Source organism: Anabrus simplex, chromosome 8 (assembly GCF_040414725.1).
Source record: "Anabrus simplex isolate iqAnaSimp1 chromosome 8, ASM4041472v1, whole genome shotgun sequence".
Taxonomy (NCBI): domain Eukaryota; kingdom Metazoa; phylum Arthropoda; class Insecta; order Orthoptera; family Tettigoniidae; genus Anabrus; species Anabrus simplex.
In genome coordinates this window covers 106,730,251-106,757,132 of record NC_090272.1, presented here as the reverse complement: position 1 = coordinate 106,757,132, position 26,882 = coordinate 106,730,251, and the positions used below count along the sequence as shown (strand labels likewise).

The 26,882-nt window shown below is 41.4% G+C and overlaps 1 protein-coding gene across 1 annotated transcript in view; it reads right to left on the bottom strand.

Moving 5' to 3' along the window:
* LOC136879326 (phospholipase B1, membrane-associated) overlaps nt 1–26,601 on the bottom strand; it is a 103,669-nt gene extending 77,068 nt beyond the window's left edge. The window contains exons 1-3 of the mRNA XM_068229061.1: nt 26,407–26,601; nt 17,544–17,607; nt 7,117–7,364 (exon numbers count right to left, since the gene is read on the bottom strand). Coding sequence (XP_068085162.1) covers nt 7,117–7,364; nt 17,544–17,607; nt 26,407–26,601 — 507 coding nt within the window. The remainder of the gene's footprint in view (nt 1–7,116; nt 7,365–17,543; nt 17,608–26,406) is intronic.
* Nucleotides 26,602–26,882: the final 281 nt, after the last annotated feature.

Genomic DNA, 26,882 nt, shown 5'->3' with positions numbered 1-26,882 from the left:
GGGGGTACTAACCTAACTGTACAATATATAACACGTTGAGTGGTAAAACATCCTACTCACAAAATATACCTCTCGAGCCATGAACAATATCATGAGCATAACAAACAATGTGGATAGGAGCCACAAAAACAAAAACATGTAAATGGCAATATATACATTCCAAGAAACAAAATCATGGTGTCATATTTTCCAGGGCTCACTAAGAAAAGCATGCGGCATTCACGCAACACGCATCCACTCAAAGCCTCAATGGAAATAAAGGAAACATAATTCCACTTTAAGCAACACTTCCTATTCAATGCAGCTTCCTGAAAAATAATTACATGATACAATATCAATAAAAAGTGACAGAGTAGGCTTTAACTTTCAACACCTATTTTAACGTTGTAACCTGGAAGAGAGGACATGACACAAAATATTCCTCCGCGGTTATATCGTAAAAGAAAATGCGAAACAAATGTCGCGATATAAAACTTTCGTCAACTACAACAACCGTAGAAACATGGACAGAAACAATAAAATCACGAAGTATAGGCCGCTCAAATAAACCTCTCCTCGGTAGACAAACATATCACCCTCGCCAACACACGGCGGAATGACTCAAAGTGGAGATCGACGTCTCCCAAAATAAAGCAGCAATATCAAAACCACAGGGTCCAACCCTTTACACACGCTGCTCAACAGTCTACCCGAGGCAGGTCACACAATCAAGAAAATGCAGGCCTTCCATATGAGGAACGCGTTTTCTTACTCAAAATCACATAAATAATATCTCACGTCCTAAAGTTGCGTAAAACGTAAGAAATATGAAGGACGTCGTCTAACATTCGCTCGCATGAAAAGAAACAAGACCGCGCTGGTCACAAATAAAGCCCTCGCGCACAAAGTAAACATGAATAATAACGTTGGAAGTGGCGAACTCTGTAATAAAAACTGAAACTAAGAAATTGCCACATTGACAATCGATCAGGTCTGAACATCGGAAAGTTACTGAAATATCTCAATCCAACATCGCGCGAAACTCATATTGATAATAATAATAATAATAAATATTAAATTGATGATAATAATAATAACAATAATACATTTTACAGAAATTTTATTCTAATATTCGGAACTCGAAATACGAAACTGCGTTCGTGGAACTCGTGATCCAATAATTAATTTACTACCTAGATATACAAAATAGTCGTGAAGATGACGCTAACAACTTCGTGGATCCATACTCCACCGTCTTACATACTCTCATTCACACATCATGCAATAAATCCCAGAAAACGTGACGGCATGTTTCCATACACTTTGAGCTCCCATTAATAATACATTAATCTAGTCCTTCCTGACTTTAATTTGAATCCTTATATACAATTACAATTAAGCCCCGAGACGTACACTGCGTCTCAAACATCAAAGCAAACAAATCAAAATATTATGTCTGTTAGGTCATCAGCCCAGAGGCTGGTTGGATCCTCAAATAGCACCACCAAAGGTTATGCGGTTATAAGGAAACCGCAAAAACCAATGGCAGCACCAAAATGAGGCGTACTAGGCAAGCCGAGGAGTGAGGTAGTTTGCCATTGCTTTCCTCACTGGGTCAGAAAGTGCTATTGCAGCACGACTGACCCTATGAGCAACACCTTTCATAACACTCAGATGCAGTAGCCGTGCTCTGAATGTCATTACTTAGCACCACCCATACCCCAGCAGCTTCCATACTGTCACAGCCATGGATGAGACTGGGACTTTGGTGAAAGCTACACTTTATTCTGGCCTGTGCCAAGAGATGGATACAAAAGTACTGTATCCATCAAGAAATGGCAGCAGGCAACAAAATATTATATCAGGCTAAAATAAGAAACTGACTCGTAAAGAAATGACGCTAACCACTCAGCTAAATAAATCAGAATAAAATGTAAGAAAGCAAGCTGCGACCTCATGCAAACGGTCCACATTTATGTTACAATTTATATTTACATTAACAAGCTTCCTATCATTTACTTTAAATGGGACGTAGTCCTTCCAAACAAAGCTACATCTACAGAAATTAAATATCAAACTAACCTATCCCCTTTTGCAACATTAAACACGTTTACACTCACATAATTACATTAAAACACTGTACCCATCTGTTATGTTGACCTAAGGCGTTCGTCCTCAGGAGACAGACGACCCCATCTTGCTTTTAGCCCACCATATCGATGATAATGCTGCCTTTAGAAAAGACTTGGACCAGTCCTTTTGTCTCCATCGAGGGGTAGAAAGGTGATGCCATATTTTCCGTTGCTGCTTCTGCTATAGGATGTCGTCTAAAAACATCCCCTTGTTCACGATGTAGAAACTAGGTCAAGATCAACCGGCCGGTTACGAGAATACTACAGCCGGGGTAAATTCCACCGACCGTGAAACCAGTTCCCATTCAGTAGCGGAACCGCTTTTCTTATCTACTCCCGTAACTAGATCAAATTTTTCCCATATATAAAAGGCTGGACTGAAAATTGTAAAGTTTATGCCCTCGGAAAACTATTTACACAGGCAGGCTACTATGCATTTTGAAATGATTAAATGGAACTGTTCTCTCCCTTAGGTAATCGCAAGTTAAATACCATCCTCCCAGTATTAGAAAACTTGAGTATATAAAATATAGACTGAGCGTCTTCCAACAAAATCTTACGATCACTCGCGTAAATAAAAACTTTTTCTTGAGATGTTACCTGCACAGAATCTCGCCGAATAATAGAGTAAATAACTGATGCGGTCATCATTTTTATTAACTCGTCCTCGAAGACGCCGTCGTATCCTCGATTGGGGCCATCTCTTCCTTAGACCAATGCCTCGCCATATCGACGGTGGCTCTATCGTTTCATTGGCTCAACACATCGTGTACCTGACGCTTACTTCAAACATCTCTTATAAGCGACCCTAGCCTCTCGCCCGGGCATCCGAAATGTTGTCCGTTGGAATTCTATTGTTCCCTTGTTCGGCTTTGTGTGCGTCATGTCAAAATTCCACCTTCCAAACTTGGCTGGCTGGAAAACAAACCCGAGCTCCACTCTCCCTGCAGAAATTGTGACATGTGCTGCTGAATGTAGATGTTTCCTGGCAGTTACTAGTACTTAATAAAATGAAATATTCTCTGTACATTCGAATAAATGACTGATTAATTAAATGAGCACTTCAACAAGGGCTCAACATTTCCTGTGGCTAGTACCACCATGTGAGGAAAACCATGAGTCTACGTCACCTATGATTAGTACCACTGTAGGAGGAGCACCATGGTTCTGGTTTACCAGTGATTAGTACTATTATGAGAGGCCAGTGACCTGGATTTTGGACCCCTTTTTATAACAAGCATCATCTCAGAAAAGAAGGCATTGTGAACTGGATCCACTGATTGTTTTGGATTCATGGTCTTTTATTCATCATCATTCGTTTTATATTTTAGTCAGTGGATATATTTTGAAGTTTTAATTATCGTTTCATTTCGTTGAACCTCGCACCATACGTCCACGTTCTGATGTTCTTAAGCCAGGATATTCTTTTTCGGCCAACGCTTCTTTTTCCTCGAATTTTTCCCTGCAAGATGGTCTGAAGGAGACTCTATCCACTGTTGTTCCGCATGATGTGTCCCAGGTACTGGATCTTTCTTGCTTTCACGGTAGTCAATACTTCTTTCTCTTTCTTCATTCTTCGTAGAATCTTGACATTTGTGACAAGCGATGTCCTCGGTATTCTTAACGTTCTTCTATATAGCTACATTTCAAAAGCCTCCAAGCGTTTATTCAATGATTCTGTCAGGGTCCATGTTTCAACACCATAGAAGAGAGTGGAGAACACATAGCAGCGTAGAAGTCTGATCTTCGTCGACATTTCTAGCCCGTGGTTCGTAAAGAGATTGCTCATCTTATTGAAAACAGCCCTGGCTTTTCCAATTCGGGTCTTCACCTCATCAGAAAGACCCATTGGTCATTTAAGGTGGTACCAAGATACGTGTATTTATGACCTTGTTTAATGTTGCTCTGGCCTATCTTAAGACGACATGTAAGAGCCCGGTTTTTACTGATTATAATTGTTTTCGTTTTTCGAGTGTTGACATCTAGACCATATTCAGAGCTCTTTTGTGTAAGTCTATCTACAAGGTACTGTAAACTATCCTCACTATCAGAAAAGACGACTGTGTCGTCGGCATATCGGATGTTTTTGATATATTTCCCGTTTAAGAGCACTCCCATCTCCACTTCATCAAGAGCTTCCTTAAAAATGCGTTCTGAATAGATGTTGAAAATCAGTGGAGATAATATACAACACTGCCTTACACCTCGTAGATTGTCTATGTCCTCCGAATTTTCTTTGTCCAACCTCACAGAAGCCGACTGGTTCCAATATGTTTACTATTATACGCAGGTCCCTGTCATCCAAACCAATGCTTTTTAAGATTTCAACGATTTTCTGGTGTTTTACTCTATCGAAATCCTTCTGGTAATCAATAAAACAAGCATAAATATCGCAATTCACATCTCTGCACCTTTGAAACAGCACCTGGATACAAAACAATGTTTCACGCGCACCAAATGCATTTCTGAAGCCAAATTGTGTAGGAGAAATTTGTTCTTCACAGATCTTGTGTATTCTTCGGTGAATGATCCTCAGAAATATATTTAGTAAGTGACTCATGAGGCTTATGGTCCTGTTCTCACCACATGTTTTAGCTCCGGTTTTTTTTGGGCAGTGTAATAGATTCAGATTTAAGTCAATCCCGTGGAATGAAACCAGAGTCGTAGATGTCGTTGAATAATGCAGTGAACCATTTTTAATTACACTGGGCAACAAAATTTAAATTTTTGTTTGTTAAATGGAAGTGAAAGGGTGTTTCTGGTACACTTTTTTCTGCTGATTTCAAATCTTTTTTTTAGAATTTTTCTATCACGCACAGTTCTTGAGTAATTTTCAAAAAATTTAAAAAAATGTTAAAAATTGTTGTTCCTACTAAAATTTATTATCTAAACTTAAATTTCATTTACATACCTAAAAAGTATGAGAGGTAGATTTTGAGTGACCAGCAGTAGTCAGCCAGCATATTTGGACCCCATTTTCCCTGGTAACGGCTTTCAAATTCGACGATGTCTTGATGGAAACATTCCCCGTGTTCGTCTGAGACAGCGCCGAGATTTTCAGGGAAAAAGTCAAGATGCGAGTCCAAGAAGTGTATTTTAAGAGACATATTACATCCCATGTGTTTATAGTTTTGTAGAAGTTCACTAATATGTTCCCTGTAATTCTCTGACCTGTAGTTTCCTAGAAAGTTTGTGACCACCTTCTTAAATGATGACCATGCAGCTAGTTCGTATGTTTTTAACTTGCTTTCAAACACTGTATCTTTCATCAGTTCTTTGATTTGAGGACCAACAAATATGCCTTCCTTTAGTTTAGCTACAGATATTTTTGGAAATTTGGTTTGGAGAAATTGAAATGCATCCGTACTATGATCAAGTACTTTTACAAAATTCTTAATCAAACCTAGTTTTATGTGTAACGGGGGCAGTATGATTTTGTCAGATGCAACAAGAGGCTGATGAACGACATTTTCCTGTCCTGGAGTAAATGACTGTCTTTTTGGTCAGTTCTTTTTATATAGTGATTATTTCTATCTCGACTATCCCACTTGCATAAAAAGCAGCAAAATTTCGTATATCCTAACTGCAAACCAAGCAAGGGAGCTACAACTTTCAAATCTGAACATATCTGCCAGGAATACTTTTCATACTGGATAGCGGATAGGACCATTTTCATGTTCTCATATGATTCCTATAAGTTAGCAGCATGGGCTACAGGAACTGATGGAAATGTATTTCCATTGTTAAGCAGTACCGCTTTCAAACTTCTTTTTGAAGAATCAATGAATAAACGCAATTCTTCTGGATTATGCTGCTGCCCTAGTAACTCGAAGAGACCTGTAACATCATTGCAGAAAACTAGTTCTTCCTTTTTAGAAAAAAGATGCTCAAATTCCTTTTGACGTTGGCGGAAGAAGCAGACTTTGATATCTTTCTCTATAAGGTTCCAGCCTTTTAGTCTTGAAGCGAGTAATTCTGATTTGGCTTTAGACAAATTAAGATCACGAACCAAATCATTTAGATCTGATTGTGTAAGTAAATGAGGCTCAGAAGAAGCAGCAGAACTTTCTACAAAGGGTTGGTCATCATCCATTTTATCATCACATAACTCTTCACCAACATCAACTTCTTCATCTCCATGCATCAACGATCTATCTGGTGGAGAAGGTATAGGAAGCCCTGGACTATGTAGAACTGGTCTGGTTGCTGATTTCAGAGACGGATATACAATTTGACTTTGAAGATATACCAGAGATATTAGTAACACAAAAATAGCAATCGGTCAAATGATCCGTAGGTTCCCTCCACTGCATCGGAATTCCAAAAGGCATATGGCGAGTCCCCTTCATCCATCCAGTCAGTAGAGTTACACATGAAGGACAACATATGTTAGGGGCCCAATTCTGATTCAAATCCATCTTGCAATCAAAATACAACTCATAAGCTTCCTTAATTAAAGTAGTAACACTTCGCCTCTGCGCTTTAAGGGTTAACTCGCCACATATATTACAGAAACCATCTGGTTTATTTTTACGGTTGCGAGGCATTTTTCACACAATAAAATAAAACACTACTGTATATTGAACACAAATTATCTCCTTTCAATAGACTTTGGAAGCACAACTCTATGCAGACAGTCGCATGAAAGAAATCTCTAATTCAACTGAAAACTGCAATGTTTAAAAATTTCTAATTGTTGTGGCAACAATGAATAATATGGAATTCTGTACATTCTTAAGAGAATAAAAAGCAAAAAATAGTAAGAGTATGATAAACCAACAATTATAATAGTTTATTAATCTTTGTTAATGGTAGCATGCTAACCCGTAAATATGAAAACAAAGATTTGAAATTACAAAAAACTGTGGGTGATGGGAAGTTTCTGGTTTCATATTCGTAATCAGCACACAAAAGTACATAATAATCACCATAAATTATACATTTAACAAAATCATCGTTGACCAGTGTTATCTTCACAGGGAAGCTTTAGAATTTCGGAATTTACATTGTCAGGGCCAGGTGATTTACCATCTTTCATTCCTTTTATCGCAGTTTGTACTTCTTCCATCAGAATTGTAGGTCCTGTATCACATTTTACTTCAGGAGGTTGACGGTTGTCATAAAAGAGTTCTTCTACATATGTTTCCCATGTGTGTTTTAGCTCCTCTTGCCCAACGGTTATTTTCCCTTCACTATTCACCAACCTGTTCCTTGTTCTAGATTTGTATTTCCTATCACCTCTCTGACTTTTCGCTGAACATTGAAACTGTCATGCTTCAGTTGTAATTTCTCTATTTCATTGCACTGTTCCTGTATTCCCCTTCCACCGAGCTCGATAGCTTCAGTCGCTTAAGTGCGGCTAGTATCCAGTATTCGGGAGATAGTGGGTTCGAACCCCACTGTCGGCAGCCCTGAAAATGGTTTTCCGTGGGTTTCCCATTTTCACACCAGGCAAATGCTGGGGCTGTACCTTAATTAAGGCCACGGCCGCTTCCTTCCCACTCCTAGCCGTTTCCTGTCCCATCGTCGCCATAAGACCTATCTGTGTGGGTGCGACGTAAAGCAACTAGAAAAAAAGTACTTCCCTTTCCTTAGCTTCTCGTACCCCTTTCCTGATCTACTTGTTCATATTCCTGTATTCATCAGGGTTATTTTTCACTTTCCTCCTTCTGTCCATCATTTCAAGTATTTATTCAGTCATCCATGACTTCTTTTTGGTGACATTAGGTTTCAAATGTTCCTCTTTAACGGATTCCACTAGAGAGTTTATTCTTTTAATTTTCTCTTCAGTGCACAAGTTACCTGACAGAGACTTAATTTCATTATTGAGATGGACTCCTGCATTTTCTCTTATGGAAGGTTCTTTCAATTTTGGGATATCATATATTTTGACTCTTTTCTTCTGTTCTTTTCATTCTGATTTTAAAGACATCAACTAGGGGAACGTGGTCTGAGTTAATGTCGGCACCTGGATATGTTTTCATTGAAACACATCAATTTCTATACCTTTGATTTATCAAGACATAATCAGTCTGATTCCAGGTAATACTTTCATCTGAATCTCCTAGGGATTTCCAGGTATAAAGACGTCTGGGTGGTAGTGTAAAGAATGTGTTAGTTATTACAAATTTCCATTCTCCTGCAAATACACTAAGAACTTCGCCTCTCTCACTTCTTTCACCAAGTCCATAGGGACCTATAATATCGCCGTCAGATCCTCTTCCAATCTTGGTATTAAAATCACCCATGATTATAGTAAGATCTTTGTTGGATAGTTGTTTCAAAACACCTGTGATTTGGGAGTAACATTCTGCAACTTCTTCATCACTATGGTCTGTTGTTGGAGCATAGACCTGAATAATGTTCAGCTGTGCAGGTAGAGCACTTATTTGAAGCAACATTACTCTCTCCGAAACAGGTACAATATTGGTGACAATTTCTGCGATTGTTTTCGATACTATAAATCCTACTCCAGACTGATACTGTTTATTAGATGTTCCTGAGTAGTAAATTCTGTGTTCATTAATTAATGTTACAAGAACCTGAACCTGGCCATCGCATTTCACTTACTCCCATAATTTTAATGTCCATTCTGTCCATTTCTTGGATTGCATTGTTTATTTTACCAGCCTGAGCCATCTTCTTTATATTCCATATGCTTTTCTTTATACTATTCTTCAATGATAACCTAGTGTTTGTTACAGCGTTGATCAAAACTCTTCCCCCCACCGGACTTGAAACTCCGGAACATTTGTTTTTGAACACAACCATGATGTGTCACTAGAGAAATCTATTTGGATCTCGAATGCAGTAGTTTCTCGTTGCTTTCTGCATTCCCATACCGTTGGCCAACAAGTAGCTCATCCGCCTTTAGAGGCGATTTCTCACCCCTTGGACAAGAGAGTGTCCAAATCATCCACCAGCTCTTCCACCCTCCAAAGGGGCTGTTAGTATGTGATGAAAGTTTATCTCCTTATCCCGGGAGATATTCGGTCCCTGCATTAATCAATCGATAATGTATTTATCTATATACCCGGAGGACAAGTGTAGGGTAATGTTAGGCGAAAAACCTACGGACGTTGAGCAACGTTGTCCCCGCAATCAAAAGTGTAGACTCTGTGTCTTAGGAACATCGGGAAGGCCATACATATTAGAGCATTACGAAGGCGTACATAGCGTCCACCTTCTCCATGACTACCGTGATATTGGTGGCAAGTCAACAAAATGGCTGACACTTAAGGCAGGAATGTAAACCTATTATCAAGTGTCTCTCTTCGTAGTGTTCTCTATGGATCGAATGCACGCAAAAACAATATGGCTGATACTTAGGGCACAATAGTAAGAAATATTAATGCCTAAAAAGGTGATAAACGATCACAAACTATCTAGATAACACTAACACACACTAAACACTTAATGTAGTGTCAAAAATACTGCCTAGAAACAACAAACGGAGCATAGTTCTAACATATAGATGGAGATAAGACGCACAAAAACTACACTTGATCTTATGTCATGGCCTCCTACTCTTACATCATCAGACCAACGTTTTCCTCCGACTTGCTCAATACTTTCGCTGCCAGAGCTCCTTAAGAAACAGTATTATACAGTAGTAAGTAGCTGGTATGTTAACCCAGTTAATATTCTAATTATGTCTGACATTTAATCAGAGGCATCAAGTCGGTCAGGCGTGTCAGTTCCGGTGATGGTGGCAGTGATGGTCTTCGGAGTGTCAGTCGTGATAGTTCCAAACATATTTTCACGTTTATTGTATTAACTAGCAGAAACCCGTGGCTCCGTCTGCACAGTTATGTTGGATAGGATACGTGAATACATTTGTTGCGGATGACGAAACACCACTGTAGAATTACAATATTACAGTCACCATGTGTGGTGAGTGATACTTAAAGGAGACTTTGAACTGTAAAGGGCCTCCGTCTTGCCTCAGCCCGTTCTAAGATGACAGGTAGGACCAAGGATCATATAAGAGAAATAGATCCGTCACTCCTGTATAATAAAGTTGGCTGAGAAAACAGGTCATGGAAGCTAGAGTGGCCACTCTCTCTCTGCCAACATAAGGAAATAAATCCCACGATAGTACCTCGTAGTAAACACGATGATGATAGTTGTTACTTTGTTAAAATTTTAATTGTGATAGAGATAATGATTGTATTTCGGTAGGAAAGTTGTATATAAAGCTTCTCTCGTGCCTTTTACTTGAAAAGTAAATTGCAATTACCGTATTTGTATGTTGACAATACTGTTATAACGCTAGCTTGTATCGTTGTTTCACCGTTCGCATTTTAATGTAAATTTACATCTATTAAGTGATAAATGCAACATTGATTACTGAAAATGTTAATGCAATTCATATAAAACCCCAAAACGCCCATACTTGCCTAAATCACGATCTAACATAACCTCATTCTTACGTTCGTTCGTTGAATCCTTCCCACGACTTTTATGTATGGGAATGGAAAACACGAGAAGGAAAGGATGAAAGTAAAACACAGCATAATGCACACAGTTTATATTTTGAATTTATTTATTCCAAACAGCAGGTAAGAAGCACAATCACATAGACGTTTACTCGCAACAGCTGGGTAGTTCAATGTGAAGTACGTTCATGATCATAATAATATTTCTTCACACTAAGAACGCGCATAATTATAATTTCACACCATACTCTCAGAAAACTGGATCAAAAATCTCGTTCAATGCGAAAGAATCTCAACAAATTTTCGTCTAACAAGCACTATTACATACCGTACAACCAAGGTCCCTTCGCGCGCAACGATAACGGTGTTGTGTTTTGAATTTGCTGTACCACGCAACTGAATGTGTAATGCCAACCTCTGCCCTCTAAATTAACCCTCTAAAAGAGAATTTTAGTTTTCATTAGTTGGCGGAGATCGACTGGCCCATCTCAGAACTGCTTCGGACGTTCCCTATGAAGTGTCACACCCCTGGGTAGGACGGAGCGTGTGTGGTAGGATTTTCGTACCTGTAACGTCTTAAGCTTGGCTCGAAGTAAATCTTTCGGCAACTGATTTTTCTATGCGTGTACAAGCAAGACGGCGAGCGAGTTGGAGCGTGTGTGGAGTCTTCAGTCTTCAGTCTTCAGTTTTAACTACTACTACTAAATGTTTTCATTCCTCCCCTGAACGGAGAGGCGGGCCTCCTAGACGGTGACGCTGTCTCCCAGGCCAGGAGATTTATATAGGATAAGGAGGTGTGCGGAGAAGATGAGAAGGTTCGTAGTCGTGGCCTATACTGGGAACTGTCCCATCATTCACCTTAAAGCAAGAGAATGGAAAACCACGGAAAACCACTCTCAGGACAACCGACGATGGGGACCAGTCCTTCTCCGTCTTCCGAATACAGAGGTATTTTGTCCTAAGGTGTAAAGGAGGAGCAGCACACCACTTCATCAAAATAATGTCAGCGTTTTAATAAATTAATAAAATTCGGAAAACTGAATGAGTTTTATTGCTGTGAGATTAACGTTATTCCGCTGGACAAGACGAATAAAACATTGCTGGGACTTATAAGGTAGGAGAGGGGGGGGGCATTGCATCCCCGCACCTAATTTCGCGCCCCCCTCGGAATTTCCAGTTTGCGCGGTTGGTACCTGATGTTTAGTCGCACGCACACGCGTAGCCTCATCCTTGTGAGAGTTGGTTGAGTGCACCACGTTTAGTTTCCGTTTACAAAGAGGATTCATTTTTCATGCTGAGTGGTTCTTTGAATTTAGTACACTGAATGTCATGTCTAATAAAATTTAAAAAATAAACATTACAGTATTTTTATTTGCATATTTTACCGTACAGAACTCACCCTTTAGTGCTTATCGGAAAAAAGCAATCACAAGACTGTTTTATTTTTCGACTTTTAATTAAATTTTCCTACGTAATCCAAATAGAGTTTCAATCATTCCTGGTTGGTATAAAAACGCATAATGTTCCAACTCATTGATACACTGCACAGCTTTTTGAAGAGTAGGTGGCTCCTTGGGAAGTGAAACTGTTTCTTCGTCTTATGAAGACAACCTTTTTCTGAGGAAATCACTTTTTGTAAAAATCCATACATGGAAATACGTAGAAATCCTAACAATTTCAACAGGGACACTGGCTGTCAATTATGTAATACCTGGTTGCCAGCCATTAAGGATTTACGTAGGTAGTTCCCTTCGCTATCCCTTCACTATTGTTATTTCGTCTCGGTGTTTTCCAAATTCGTATGTTCCTCATCGCCAGATGTTTCATTCCAGGCTTGTGTCAATGTCACATGTTACGTACACATGTTATGTGACCCCTCTTAGACTGATTCTGATGGTTCGGTCAGCTTCCGCTTCGAACGCTAGGGCTGTGCCACGTCTGGGGAGCCACCTGGTGACGAATGAACGTACCATTTCCACTTCTATTATAACGTCTAAATTTTAAAAAGTCATTGTTTAAGAAGCCTTTCTCGTGGACAGTCGAGATTTTCTTCTGATGACGCAGAGCACAGTTCTCTGCGAAACGTAATGATTTTCACCTTATTTTCTTGACACGGCATAAGCCCAAAAGCCTATACAGTATCATGTGTATAAGTACGGGCCGTGAAAGCATCAATGGCAACAAAATCCATCAATTATTCCAGGAATATCATCGTGAACTCCCAATACGTTACCTATCACTAGGAACACCAAGGTCTTACAATTCACTGCGAAGAAATCCAGCAAGTTGCGTCGAGAACCGTCACACTCCGTGTAAATTCGATTGCATTGTTACACTTATCAGCCAAATTACAGGAAGACTCACTATATTAACATTATTGCTTTTACATGCTCTTCGACAGTCTGCATTTCCAACGACTTGTTTTAAACCATTACAAAACAGCAAAACAAAATAGTTTTGAACCTGTCCAAACTGTCATTTAATGGCTGTCCAATGTCCAGAGTTGAGGGGTGTCGAATCTACAGAGGATTTTTAAACCTCTCCAGGCCTATGATTCCAACTGGAATCACTAACTTTCATGTTTTCTGTGAATTTCCTAAGTAACTCTCTCATATTCCATTTGGAACCACTGTTCTATTTTCTTTATTTTTCCTAAAATTGTATGGATTCTTCCACATGAACTTTATTCATAACTTTTTGAAGGGTATTTTAAAGAATTTTCTTTTTCATGTGCCAAATAAATTTGGGTTGGAGAGGGTTTTAACATGTAAATGTATAGGGAATTGAGCGGTCCATTCAATATATGTCGAATCCAAAGGGGTGTCCAGGCTATAGCCGTGTCCAATGTGAGGGGTTTCACGGTAGCAACATTTTGTGCTCCACCAAGATTTTATTACCAGCACATGCCACTGGTCACTCTGTTGGAACTCCGAACTAACTTGCATTCTTGTCGTACAAGAGTGGATTTTCACATTCACATTTATTTTCCCTTTCGAGCACTGGGACCCCTCCGTACGCATTAAACACTAAATCTCAGTTATTCAGTCAAAAAGAAATCAAATAATTGTGGATTAGAGCACTTAAATCACAATCACACAGAAAAGTATAAACGATGTGAAAGAAATTTTAAAAAAAAATATTTTTTCAACGCATCTGTAGATCACAACATAGAATAGGTACAATTTTGATGTGTCCTATTTACATGAGTTGTTATTCAGTCCTCATTCGGAAGGCTGGTTGGATCCTTAACAGCTGTCATAGATGGCCTAGGCATCAATACAGAGGCGTACTAGGAGTGAGGTAGATTCCCGTTATTTCCTCACTGAGTCAGAAGTTGCAATTCCATTTCAGTTTGTCAAGCCCACTGATATGCACACATCAGTCGCCCGTATGAGCAATATTTTCACACCATTCATAGCAGGGACTGGTTGCTTAAGGAATGGAATTACTAGTATCTCTCATACCTCAGTCAATTTCATATTGTCAAAGCCAAGGATAAGACTGAGACAGATGAACGAAAGTAAAAAATTATTCTAGCCCATACCAGAATACATAGTGCATGGTAAACACTAGATCTCATCAGAAGAGGCATATTTCGAGAAGAAACAATATCCACATCGTAACTTACGAATAAATTGCATAATTACATCTGTATACCGTTTATAAAAGCAAAAGCGCACTGGCTCACTCACTGATCACTGTAACTCCAGAAAAACCTCTAATGAAGGTAGTTAAAATTTTACGTGTTGGTTAGTGCTCATTGAGAAAGGCTTTGTGAATATTTCTCGCCTAAGGGTATAAAATGAAGGTCAAAGCCTGAAAAACAAACCCTTACCCGTATACAGTTAAAATTACACGTAATAGTTTCTCTTTTCTATACATATACTGTAAATGAAAGTCGGTATGGAGCGACCTATAAATGTATAAAGGTACAAAAATGAAAATAGACGTGAAATAATGAGACACTTCCTGGCCTCTTAGAAACTAGAACTTGGTCACAGAGAAGGTGATGACCGCAAGATCCCTAAAAAATTGAAAATTCCAAAAATTCCCTGAGGGGGCAACGCTGGGAGGTTTAACATTTGGGGCTCAACATAAGAACGTAGTCGGATACATTTATCCAAAGCGATAACATGTAGGTTTCATGGGATTAAAAGTTTCCTGGAAAGTCCTAATTTTACTCCATCTCCCCAAATCAAGATGGTGGTACAATCTGTCAAAAAAGCTAGAAAATTGAAATTTGGAAAAATTATAGCTTTTAACCTGTAACCGACGGAAAAATACCAAGATGTTTACATTTTTTTCACTTTTTACCCCACAAAATATCGAAATATGGAGGCAATTTAACGACGGTGCAGACCTTCGTTCCGAGGTATTTGGCGGATAAACGGTAAGTCGTATCACAAAACAGATAGCACAATCGTAGCTCGATTTCCAGAGATCTACAACTTTGGTCCTATGACGTTTTGCCGATTATAATCCAATCTCCCCAACTCGATTGTGGTTGGCATGAGGAAAAGGGGCCTGCCATTATAATGAAAACTCTCCATCTCAATTGTGAAGTGCAGTAGGCAAGTGAGCCTGCCGTTCTAGTATAAATTTCCGAACTGGAGTGTGAATGGAAGTAGGAAACGTGGCCTGCCATTAACACCTGCCTACACACCTTACATTGGAAACAACGTATGGGGTCCTCCCCGTGGTGTTTCTCGGATAAGGCTATGAGACATGCAGTTTAATATAATCTTACTCACTGCGTGTACAGTAATTTAATCCTTATACAGTGACGAATACCGTAGCAAAGCACGGGTACATTTGCTGGTAATATCTAAATGTTACACGAGAAAAGATTTGAAAAGATTTCATCGTTCAGGGGGTTAATTGGGGTTTAGGACTCTGAAAATCAAACTCCTTTCTCTACAACTATTTTCACCTACGAACTTGTGAAACTTTACATAATGGCCTTTCATTCATGTCGTAAAATGTATTTAAGACACGTTTTTAAATATTTCAACGCCCCCAAGTGTTTCAAATGGGGTTAGCTACGAAAACAAAAATATTCACTCTTCAGAAACCGTTTGACGTATGAGGTTGACATTTATCATGACGGGTGTATGTCTTAGATATTACGTAGGAAATAGTCTTAAATCATTCCACACCTAAGGGGTTTGAATACGGGTTAGGACCGATAACAAAAAATATGAATTTTTCAAAATACACTTGACGTTTGAAACAAAAATTTCACGTGATGATCGCTTCAATATCTTACATCGTAATAATAATAATAATAATAATAATAATAATAATAATAATAATAATAATAATAATAATAATATGGCCTCAGCTACCGTATGTAAACATTTTATTTTGACGCTATCTGTTTTCGACGGTCCGTTTTACTCCAACAAGGGAAGTATCAGGTACGGCAAGTCAAAACCTACCTTGAATTTCTTTTGATACAATCGTTATACTGGTAGCGTGCGGAGAATTGGCCTCCAGATTTAACTGCAAGGTTCCGAAATCGTACCTGGAATCCCGATACTCATGCAGTTGGACATCACTGAGCCAGCTCGGAGTTGTGGTGTGGTGGCAGTATATGCATGAAGTCTCTCGACCCGCTCTGAAACTGTATTGTTTCACTCACGTGTCAGTTACTCACAAAAGTATAGCAGAAATGGCTGGTGTAAATTGCGTGATGATAGCACAAGATGTTTTTGTACACCAAGAATAAAGAATTACAGCTTCTTTGTCGCGCTGTTCTTCATACGTTTGTTTCTTCTTCTCCGAACAATATTTAGCGGGCAGTACGAACTCGTAATTCATTCCAAACGATGAATATTTTATCATATCCCGAAATCGTGGAGATCAAAACTGAAAATGTATGAAGGACTGCAGTTTAACGATTGTGTCTCTGTGGTGAACCTCAAATTTAACATCATTACGCAAAGTTAGAATAAAAAGCTTCCCACTGTCGGAGAAGAATTTGTCTAACGGTTGAATTATGCCCGTGGTACCTTGAGGAATCTAAAGCAGTTCGATTGTTTTGCGTGGAGGGATGTCTTCATGAATAGTTGTATGTGGTCCACAAATCGAAAAGCAGGGCACAGTTGTCTTCAGAGAACGAAAAATAAAGGCTTCTCAAAACCATATTTTCAGTTCTGTTTTCCCCACTTTTCCTCATTTTGTGGCGATGACAACGATGTTATCTGCTTTAAACATATTTTTTGAAACCAGAGAACTGAAGGTTCCGGTCGGCTCCTGCAGTACAATAAATAATTTAGGGAACAAAGAACCGTCCGTACTGATTGTTGGTATTATGGTGTATGAGTGTATGAGTGAACTAACCTTTTGGGGCTATCGTGTGTGTGAGTTTCTCACCTACAAAAGATAGAATCCTTTTCGATCGCATTTTGCGCTCGAACCTGCATTGATCCGTGTGTAATAGAGAATCGTTCTCGAGCCGCCTCTAGAAATTCTTCTGCAGCCTTATTATTTTGTATTACCGATCTCGATAGCTGCAGTCGCTTAGTGCAGCCAGTATCCAGTATTCGGGAGATAGTGGGTTCGAACCCCACTGTCCGCAGCCCTGAAGGTGGTTTTCCGTGGTTTCCCATTTTCACACCAGGCAAATGCTGGGGCTGTACTTTAATTATGGCCACGGACGCTTCCTTCCCACTCCTATCCCCTTCCTGTCCTATCGTCGCCATAAGACCTATCCGTGTCGGTGCGACGTAAAGCAAATTGTAAAAAAATAAAAAAATAAATAAATAAATAAATAAATAAATAAATAAATAAATAAATAAATAAATAAATAAATAAATAAATTTAAAAAAATATTATACGAATGTGATACACATTTCGTGATTTTCCTACTCCCAGTTCTGTGTTGTTTCGTGAAACGGCTGATCCGGGTGTGAGAGGCGGAGAAGTTACTTTTTTCGGTAGATAGTTCATGTGCAGTTTCCAAGGCCCACGGTCATAAATCTTCTTCACTTACATGTCAGCTTCCCCTTCTTGCCTCCTGGAAACCATTTCGCCTTCCCCTTCTTGCCTCCTGGGAACTGGAACAGAGTTTTTCATACATAATTTTTTTATGTTCAGTCGGACTTGCCGACATACCCGTATTTTCCAACTGCTTCTTCGCAAGTAAAGATATCGCTCCGACTTCACTAAACCAAAATATCTGTGGACGTGTGAAAGTGATAATCGCTGTTTACCACCTTCGTTAAGCCAGAAATTTATAGCTCTCTTCTTTCACTCCATACTGATGTTTTCAGGCACCCTTTTTATAACCAGAACTGGACGATTTGGATGGCAGCGGACTCGGAGCATCACTAGTTTCCGGGGAGTAACATTCTAGTCTCGAGCTGGGATCCGGAGTTTCACTTGCGATCGGCAGAAGGTTTAACGGAATAACTTGATTCGCTTTCACTGTCTCCACTGTGGAGAAACCTCCTCGATACATTGCACTCCTCTACGATTATTTTCCATGAAATCAATGAGATATTGTCCCATTTCCTTTTCTTTTGAGCTAATTTTTCCCGAAAACGCCTTTTCGTGGAAATAACTCATTACAACCTCCGCTACATTTATAGTATTTAAAACGTCATCCTCCGAGGAACTCATTTTCACTGTCTTGCTTTCTTTAAACCATCAAAACCGTTACGTTATTGCTGGATTGTCCGGCTCCATGGCTAAATGGTTAGCGTGCTGGCCTTTGGTCACAGGGGTACCAGGTTTGACTCCCGGCAGGGTCGGGAATTTTAACCATCATTGGTTAATTTCTCTGGCATGGGGGCTGTGTGTCGTCTTCATCATCATTTCATCCCTATCATGACGCGCAGGTCGCCTACGGGAGTCAAATCAAAAGACCTGCACCTGGCCAGCCGAACATGTCCTTGGACACTCCCGGCACTAAAAGTCATACGCCATTTCATTTCATTTCATTGCTGGATTCAGTGAAACACCCCACAGATGACCAGCGCGTGTGGATGTGCTTATCACTGGCCTCGGATACGTCGGGCACGAGGGCTGTCCACTCCAGTTAACATGTACAGTACTGGCGCCACATCCCATTGATCCATATGGGAGATTCAACACATGATTTCGGAGAGTTGCAGTTAAAGTTGGAGGCTGATTTTCCGCACGTTGTCCTCTGAGAGAACAACGATTGTGTCAAAAATATTCCAAGGTAGGTTTCGACTTTCTTGCTATTTGCTTTACGTCACACCGACACAGATAGGTCTTATGGCGACGATAGGACAGTAAAGGCCTAGGAATGGGAAGGAAGTGGCCGTGGCCTGGTGTGAAAATGGGAAACCACGGAAAACCATCTTCAGGGCTGCTGACAATGGGATTCGTACCCACTATCTCCCGGATGCGAGCTCACAGTTGCGTGCCCCTAACCGCACGGTCGACTTTCTTACCTGATACTTCCCTTGTAAGCCTACTAGACGGCAGAGTAAACAGAATTTATCTTAGGAGTCTATATGGCTGAGTTTTATTGTATTTTGTCGGATTTTGTGTCACCTGCCGACATTGTACGGCATGGAGTGTCGCAAGGGCCGCCCTTCAAACATCCCACTACCTCTGCTGTGTTTGAACCCGCTATCTTTTGATCCGGAGGTCGACACTTCGTAAATAAGATATGTTTTGAAAAATGTCCTGTCTCATGGTGTTAAATGGGAGCGAAGACACAAAGACAGATATTCATTCCCCCAAAACCGTTTGATGTACGAAGCCGACATTTCACATGATGGTCGCTTCAATGCCTTAGAAGTTGAATAAGACATAGTTGAAAACATCCATTCATCAGAGAGTTCGCTTATTTGGAGTATGGCTTTTTGTGGCGGGAGCGTCCGGCTCGCTTGGTGCAGGCCTTTCTACTTGACGGTCATGGACGACCTGCGCTTCTGGGAAGGAGGTCATGGTGATGTATGATAATGAGATAGGGAGGGACTGAAAGCCGATGCCAGCACGTAGCCTACTGCTGTCGAATACATCCGGTGGTGTGCTCTAAGCTTAACGTCTTAACGATTTTATTTCACTAATTTTCAAATGCGTTCGATTGGATCTAGGTCACAGTGATAAGGAGATCATCATAGAATAGTAAACCCACTGGGCCCATTGCAGAAACGATGGCTAGTTTTAAGCCTTAGATATCGTCTACCTAAACAACGTCTAAAATGAGCACGATCTTCCATTGCATAAACCATGTTCAATCGATGTTTAACTAGACATCGCTTAAAGTTTCAATTTTGGTTTGAAAATGGAGACAGAAGTATCTTTCATGTAACTCTTTGCTTGTCGCAACCAATAAAATTCGGCGGTGCGCGTGCCGAACGCCAGTCAACTGTTTGTCTTCCCACACATTACTCAAATATGGCTGAACACGACTTGCCCACAGATAAGAGTATCGCTTTTGGTGGATATTAAATCTCATAACTCATAATATTATGGACTCTAAAGCGACACGCCACCGTACGGGGAAGTGTAGCTTTCGTTATAGTGTTGTTACAGCGAGTGTAATCTACTCATAAATACGGTAGCTTCGACGAAGGGAAGATGAAGCAATAGTCGTGTGTAACCGAGTGTGTTGTACAGGCCATATAGATGTAGCTTGCATTCTGGAGATCGTAGGTTCGAAACGCATCATCGGCAGCCCTGAAGATTGTTTTCCGTAGTTTCCCTATTTTTACACCAGGGAAATACTAGGGCTGTTATTATGACCAAGGCTCTTCTTCCCCAGTCCTCTTTAAACAATTATCAGCACCACTTGCCTTTTCCTATCTGATAGTTGCCGAAAACTTATATGATTATATATATAAAAACCCCATACAACCTACTTTTTAGTTTTCACTATTATGTGTGTTTCCTTGGCAGTAAATATAAGTGAATCCCTCCCGGTTGATGTATGTGACAGCCCTCTGACGATCGGGACAAGTAATTCTGATATGTATGTAGTCGAAGTGACCTATAATTCCATGGAAATTACCCCATGTATATAATACAATATATCGGTTGCCAAGAATTGTATTTAAGTTGACAGTTACCGGACTGTCACTTTGTCAGCCTCAAGAAGCAAGTCTCTCGAAAAGCGAAACCTTATTTTAAGACGTATCTCCCCGTGCATGTCAAACGAATTGCTGCGATTTAGCAGCGTGCGACCCACAGAGAGGCCGTCGGACTAACCTTTCTTCCCGGAATCGTCTCAATATGATAATACAAATTACATAAGTTAAAGGTTAAAGAGTGCTCTCGGCAGTGTTTAAACATGACCGGTTCAACATCGGTTTTAGACACTGTCTAAGTGATAAATAACGTATCTGCAATGCGGCAGCCATACTTAGGCATCGTTTAACCGTAGACATTGTCTAAATACCGTATCTGCAATCGGACCACTGTCTTTCACAATCTTGCCTACCCTGTACACAGGTTCCGGTTAATTTGCTTTTACACCTTCAACCACGACACTAAAGTGTCTGTGCGATTCTCCTGTGGGTGGGGGCAGTAAAATAACACCCAACCTAACACAGAGTAGCCAACGGCCGTAGCCATGTTGAAACACCGGATCCCGTGAGATCTCCGAAGTTCAGCAACATTGGGCGTGATCGAGAAGTGGACGGGTTGCCACGCGCTGTTGGTGGGGGCTAAGGGAATGGAGGAGCGGAAAGGAACTGGCCACCCTACCGTACGTAAACTCCGGCTCAGGTACACCTCTGGGAGGTTTGGACCTGCCTTCGGGCAGAACACACCCTTACCTTACCTTTAACACAGAATACCACTAAAAACCTACGATCCTTTGAGATGTGGTGCTATCGACATCTGCTCACAATATCATGGGTTGACAGAACACTGAAGTACTCCAAAGCTCAACAAAGAGCTAGAAGTCATGCACAAAATCAAAAAGTAGAAACATGAGTATTTTGGCCACATGAAATGAAATGGCGTATGGCTTTTAGTGCCGGGATGTGTCCGAGGACTTGAAATGAAGTGAAATGGCATATGGCTTTTAGTGCCGGGATGTGTCCGAGGACTTGAAATGAAATTAAATGGCGTATGGCTTTTAGTGCCAGGATGTGTCCGAGGACTTGAAATGAAATGAAATGGCATATGGCTTTTAGTGCCGGGATGTGTCCGAGGACTTGAAATGAAGTGAAATGGCATATGGCTTTTAGTGCCGGGATGTGTCCGAGGACTTGAAATGAAATTAAATGGCGTATAGCTTTTAGTGCCGGGATGTGTCCGAGGACTTGAAATGAAGTGAAATGGCGTATGGCTTTTAGTGCCGAGATGTGTCCGAGGACTTGAAATGAAATGGCGTATGGCTTTTAGTGCCGGGATGTGTCCGAGGACTTGAAATGAAGTGAAATGGCGTATGGCTTTTAGTGCCGGGATGTGTCCGAGGACTTGAAATGAAATGAAATGGCGTATGGCTTTTAGTGCCGGGATGTGTCCGAGGACTTGAAATGAAATGAAATGGCGTATGGCTTTTAGTGCCGAGATGTGTCCGAGGACTTGAAATGAAATGGCGTATGGCTTTTAGTGCCGGGATGTGTCCGAGGACTTGAAATGAAATGGCGTATGGCTTTCAGTGACGGGATGTGTCCGAGGACTTGAAATGAAATGGCGTATGGCTTTTAGTGCCGGGATGTGTCGAGGGCTTGAAATGAAGTGAAATGGCGTATGGCTTTTAGTGCCGGGATGTGTTCGAGGACTTGAAATGAAATGGCGTATGGCTTTTAGTGCCGGGATGTGTCCGAGGACTTGAAATGAAGTGAAATGGCGTATGGCGTTTAGTGCCGGGATGTGTCCGAAGACATGAAATGAAATGAAATGAAATGGCGTATGTCTTTTAGTTCCGGGATGTGTCCGAGGACTTGAAATGAAATGGCGTATGGCTTTTAGTGCCGAGATGTGTCCGAGGACTTGAAATGAAATTAAATGGCGTATGGCTTTTAGTGCCGGGATGTGTCCGAGGACTTGAAATGAAATGAAATGGCGTATGGCTTTTAGTGCCACGATGTGTCCGAGGACTTGAAATGAAGTGAAATGGCGTATGGCTTTTGGTGCCACAATTTGTCCGAGGACTTGAAATGAAGTGAAATGGCGTATGGCTTTTAGTGCCGGGATGTGTCCGAGGACTTGAAATGAAGTGAAATGGCGTATGGCTTTTAGTGCCGGGATGTGTCCGAGGACTTGAAATGAAATGAAATGGCGTATGGCTTTCAGTGCCGGGATGTGTCCGAGGACTTGAAATGAAATGAAATGAAATGGCGTATGGCTTTTAGTGCCGGGATGTGTCCGAGGACTTGAAATGAAGTGAAATGGCGTATGGCTTTTAGTGCCGCGATGTGTCCGAGGACTTGAAATGATATGGCGTATGGCTTTTAGTGTCGGGATGTGCCCGAGGACTTGAAATGAAACGAAATGGCGTATGGATTTTAATCCCGCGATGTGTCCGAGGACTTGAATTGAATTGGCGTATGGCTTTTAGTGCCGGGATGTGTCCGAGGACTAGAAATGAAATGAAATGGCGTACGGATTTTAGTGCCGGGATGTGTCCCAGGACTTGAAATGAAATGGCGTATGGCTTTTAGTGCCGAGATGTGTCCGAGGACTTGAAATAAAATGGCGTATGGCTTTTAGTATAGGGATGTGTCCGAGGACTTAAAATGAAATGAAAACGCGTATAGTTCTTAGTGCCGGGATGTGTCCGAGGAATTGAAATGAAATGGCGTATGGCTTTTAGTGCCGGGATGTGTCCGAGGACTTTAAATGAAATGGCGTATGGCTTTTAGTGCCGCGATGTGTCCGAGGACTTGAAATGAAATGGCGTATGGCTTTCAGTGCCGCGATGTGTCCGAGGACTTGAAATGAAATGGCGTATGGCTTTTAGTGCCGGGATGTGTCCAAGGACTTGAAATGAAATTAAATGGCGTATGGCTTTTAGTGCCGGGATGTGTCCGAGGACTTGAAATGAAGTGAAATGGCGTATGGCTTTTAGTGCCGGGATGTGTCCGAGGACTTGAAATGAAATGTAATGGCGTATGGCTTTTAGTGCCGGGATGTGTCCGAAGACTTGAAATGAAATGGCGTATGGCTTTTAGTGCCGGGATGTGTCCGAGGTCTTGAAATGAAATGGCGTATGGCTTTTAGTGCCGGGATGTGTCTGAGGACTTGAAATGAAATGGCGTATGGCTTTTAGTGCCAAGATGTGTCCGAGGACTTGAAACGAAATGGCGTATGGCTTTTAGTGCCGGGATGTGTCTGAGGACTTGAAATGAAGTGGAATGGCGTATGGCTTTTAGTGCCGAGATGTGTCCGAGGTCTTGAAATGAAATGGCGTATAGCTTTTAGTGCCGGGATGTGTCCGAGGACTTGAAATGAAATGGCGTATGGCTTTTAGTGCCGAGATGTGTCCGAGGACTTGAAATGAAATGAAATGGCGTATGGCTTTTAGTGCCGAGATGTGTCTGAGGACTTGAAATGAAGTGAAATGGCGTATGACTTTTAGTGCCGGGATGTGTCTGAGGACTTGAAATGAAGTGAAATGGCGTATGGCATTTAGTGCCGAGATGTGTCCGAGGTCTTGAAATGAAATGGCGTATGGCTTTTAGTGCCGGGATGTGTCCGAGGACTTGAAATGAAATGGCGTATGGCTTTTAATGCCGAGATGTGTCCGAGGGCTTGAAATGAAGTGAAATGGCGTATGGCTTTTAGTGCCGGGTTGTGTCCGAGGACTTGAAATGAAATGAAATGGCGTATGGCTTTTAGTGCCGAGATGTGTCCGATGACTTGAAATGAAATGGCGTATGGCTTTTAGTGCCGAGATGTGTCCGAGGACTTGAAATGAAATGAAATGGCGTATGACTTTTAGTGCCGGGATGTGTCCGAGGACTTGAAATGAAATGAAATGGCGTATGGCTTTTAGTGCCGAGATGTGTCCGATGATATGAAATGAAATGGCGTATGGCTTTTAGTGCCGAGATGTGTCCGAGGACTTGAAATTAAATTAAATGGCGTATGGCTTTTAGTGCCGGGATGTGTCCGATGATTTGAAATGAAATGGCGTATGGCTTTTAGTACCGAGATGTGTCCGAGGACTTGAAATTAAGTGAAATGGCGTATGGCTTTTAGTGCCACGATGTGTCCGAGGACTTGAAATGAAGTGAAATGGCGTATGGCTTTTAGTGCCGGGATGTGTCCGAGGACTTGAAATGAAGTGAAATGGCGTATGGCTTTTAGTGCCGGGATATGTCCGAGGACTTGAAATGAAATGAAATGGCGTATGGATTTTAGTGCTGGGATGTGTCCGAGGACTTGAAATGAAGTGAAATGGCGTATGGCTTTTAGTGCCGCGATGTGTCCGAGGACTTGAAATGAAATGGCGTATGGCTTTAGTGCCGGGATGTGTCCGAGGACTTGAAATGAAATGGCGTATGGCTTTAGTGCCGGGATGTGTCCGAGGACTTAAAATGAAATGAAATGGCGTATGGCTTTTAGTGCCGGGATGTGTCCGAGGACTTGAAATGAAATGAAATGGCGTATGGCTTTTAGTGCCGGGATGTGTCGGAGGTATTCGACCCACCAGGTGCAGGTCTTTTGATTCGACGCCCGTAGACGACCGGCGCGTCGTGATGAGGATGAAATGATGATGAAGACGACACATACACCCAGTCCCCGTGCCAGGGCAATTAACCAATTATGGTTAAAATTCCCGCCCCTGCTGGTATTCGCACCCGGGACCCCTGATACCAAAGGCCAGCACGCTAACCATTTAGCCATGGAGCCGGGCACTTTGGCCACATCATTCGACATGATCAATATAGGTTCCTTCAGCTTATCTTACAAGGAAAAATTGAAGGAAGGAAAATATCTTGGCTACGGAATCTACGAGAATGGTATGGGCTCAGCACCCCTACTCTTTTCCGAGTTGCTGAGAACAAGAACCAGATCGCCCTGATGACAGCCGACATCCAATGAGGATGTGGTGCAAGAAGAATATCCTGCCTGTCTTAAGAGGCGAGTAAAAGGGGTCCCAAGGGCTCTGAACTTGGGAGAGTGGGTTGGAGACCATGGTGTCCTTAGTTGAGTCATGGCATTGTTTCCACTTACTTGTCTCTGTCCTATTCGACCTCCCTTGATCACTACTCGTTCCTTTTCGCTATAAGGTTTACGGGCCTACGGAGTCTTTCATTTGTACGCCTTTCGTGGTACTTGTCTTCCTTCGGTCGATATCTTCAGTTTTTTTTGCAAGTTGTTTTACGTCGCACCGATACAGATAGGTCTATGGCGACGATGGGACAGGAAGAGGCTAGGGGTGGGAAGGAAGCGGCTGTGGCCTTAATTAAGGTACAGCCCCAGCATTTGCTTGGTGTGAAAATGGGAAACCACAGAAAACCATTTTCAGGGCTACCGACAGTGGGGTTCGAACCCACTATCTCCCGAATTCTGGACACTGGGCGCACTTAAGCGACTGCAGCTATCGAGCTCGGTACCTTCAGTTTTCAAAGTGTAGGATCCCTTCTAATTTTTCCCTCTGATTAGTGTTAATAGAGGATGTTTATCTAGTTGCAATTCCTCTTAAAACAATAATCATCATCACCACCACCACCACCACCACCACCACCACCACCACCACCTGTCTTTGCGAGCAGGACGTGTGGTAGGTTTGTTTTCCTGAGCGGTATCATAAGGTGAATTATTTGTCAACCACTAGAATATAGCCAGCTGGAAGGTTTGGGATGATTCGCTCCTGCAACCATTTAGTATAATTTGTGCTGTCCATTTCGTCATGTTAATTCTATGATTGCAACAATCAACTCTTCACATTCAATGAACTCCATTTCACCACTCACATGAACTACAATTGCCCTTTGTACTGCACCTAGGTTCACCATAAACCCTCGAACGTCTTCCTGCTTCTTTATCGTGTAGTGGATATGAACCCATGTCTTATCAGTGTACACGGCAGACAATTCAGATCCATATTCATTCAGTCTCAAGGCACGGAAGGATACTGCGCGTAGTGCAAGAATACCACTAAGCTCCATCAGTATGTCTCACAATTTTACACTTTTAAATTAAATTCCATACTTTTTATGAGGCACGTCTCTGTGGCATAGTGGTTAATGTGATTAGCTGCCATCCCTGAAGGCTCGGGTTCGATTCCTAGCTCTGCCACGAAATTTGAAACGTGGTACGAGGTCTGGAACGGGGTCCACTCAACCTCGGGAAGTCAACTGCGTGGAGCTGGGTTCGATTCCTACCTCCTCCATCCTCGAAGTGGTTTTCCGTGGTTGCCCACTTCTTCTCCATTCAAATACCGGGATGG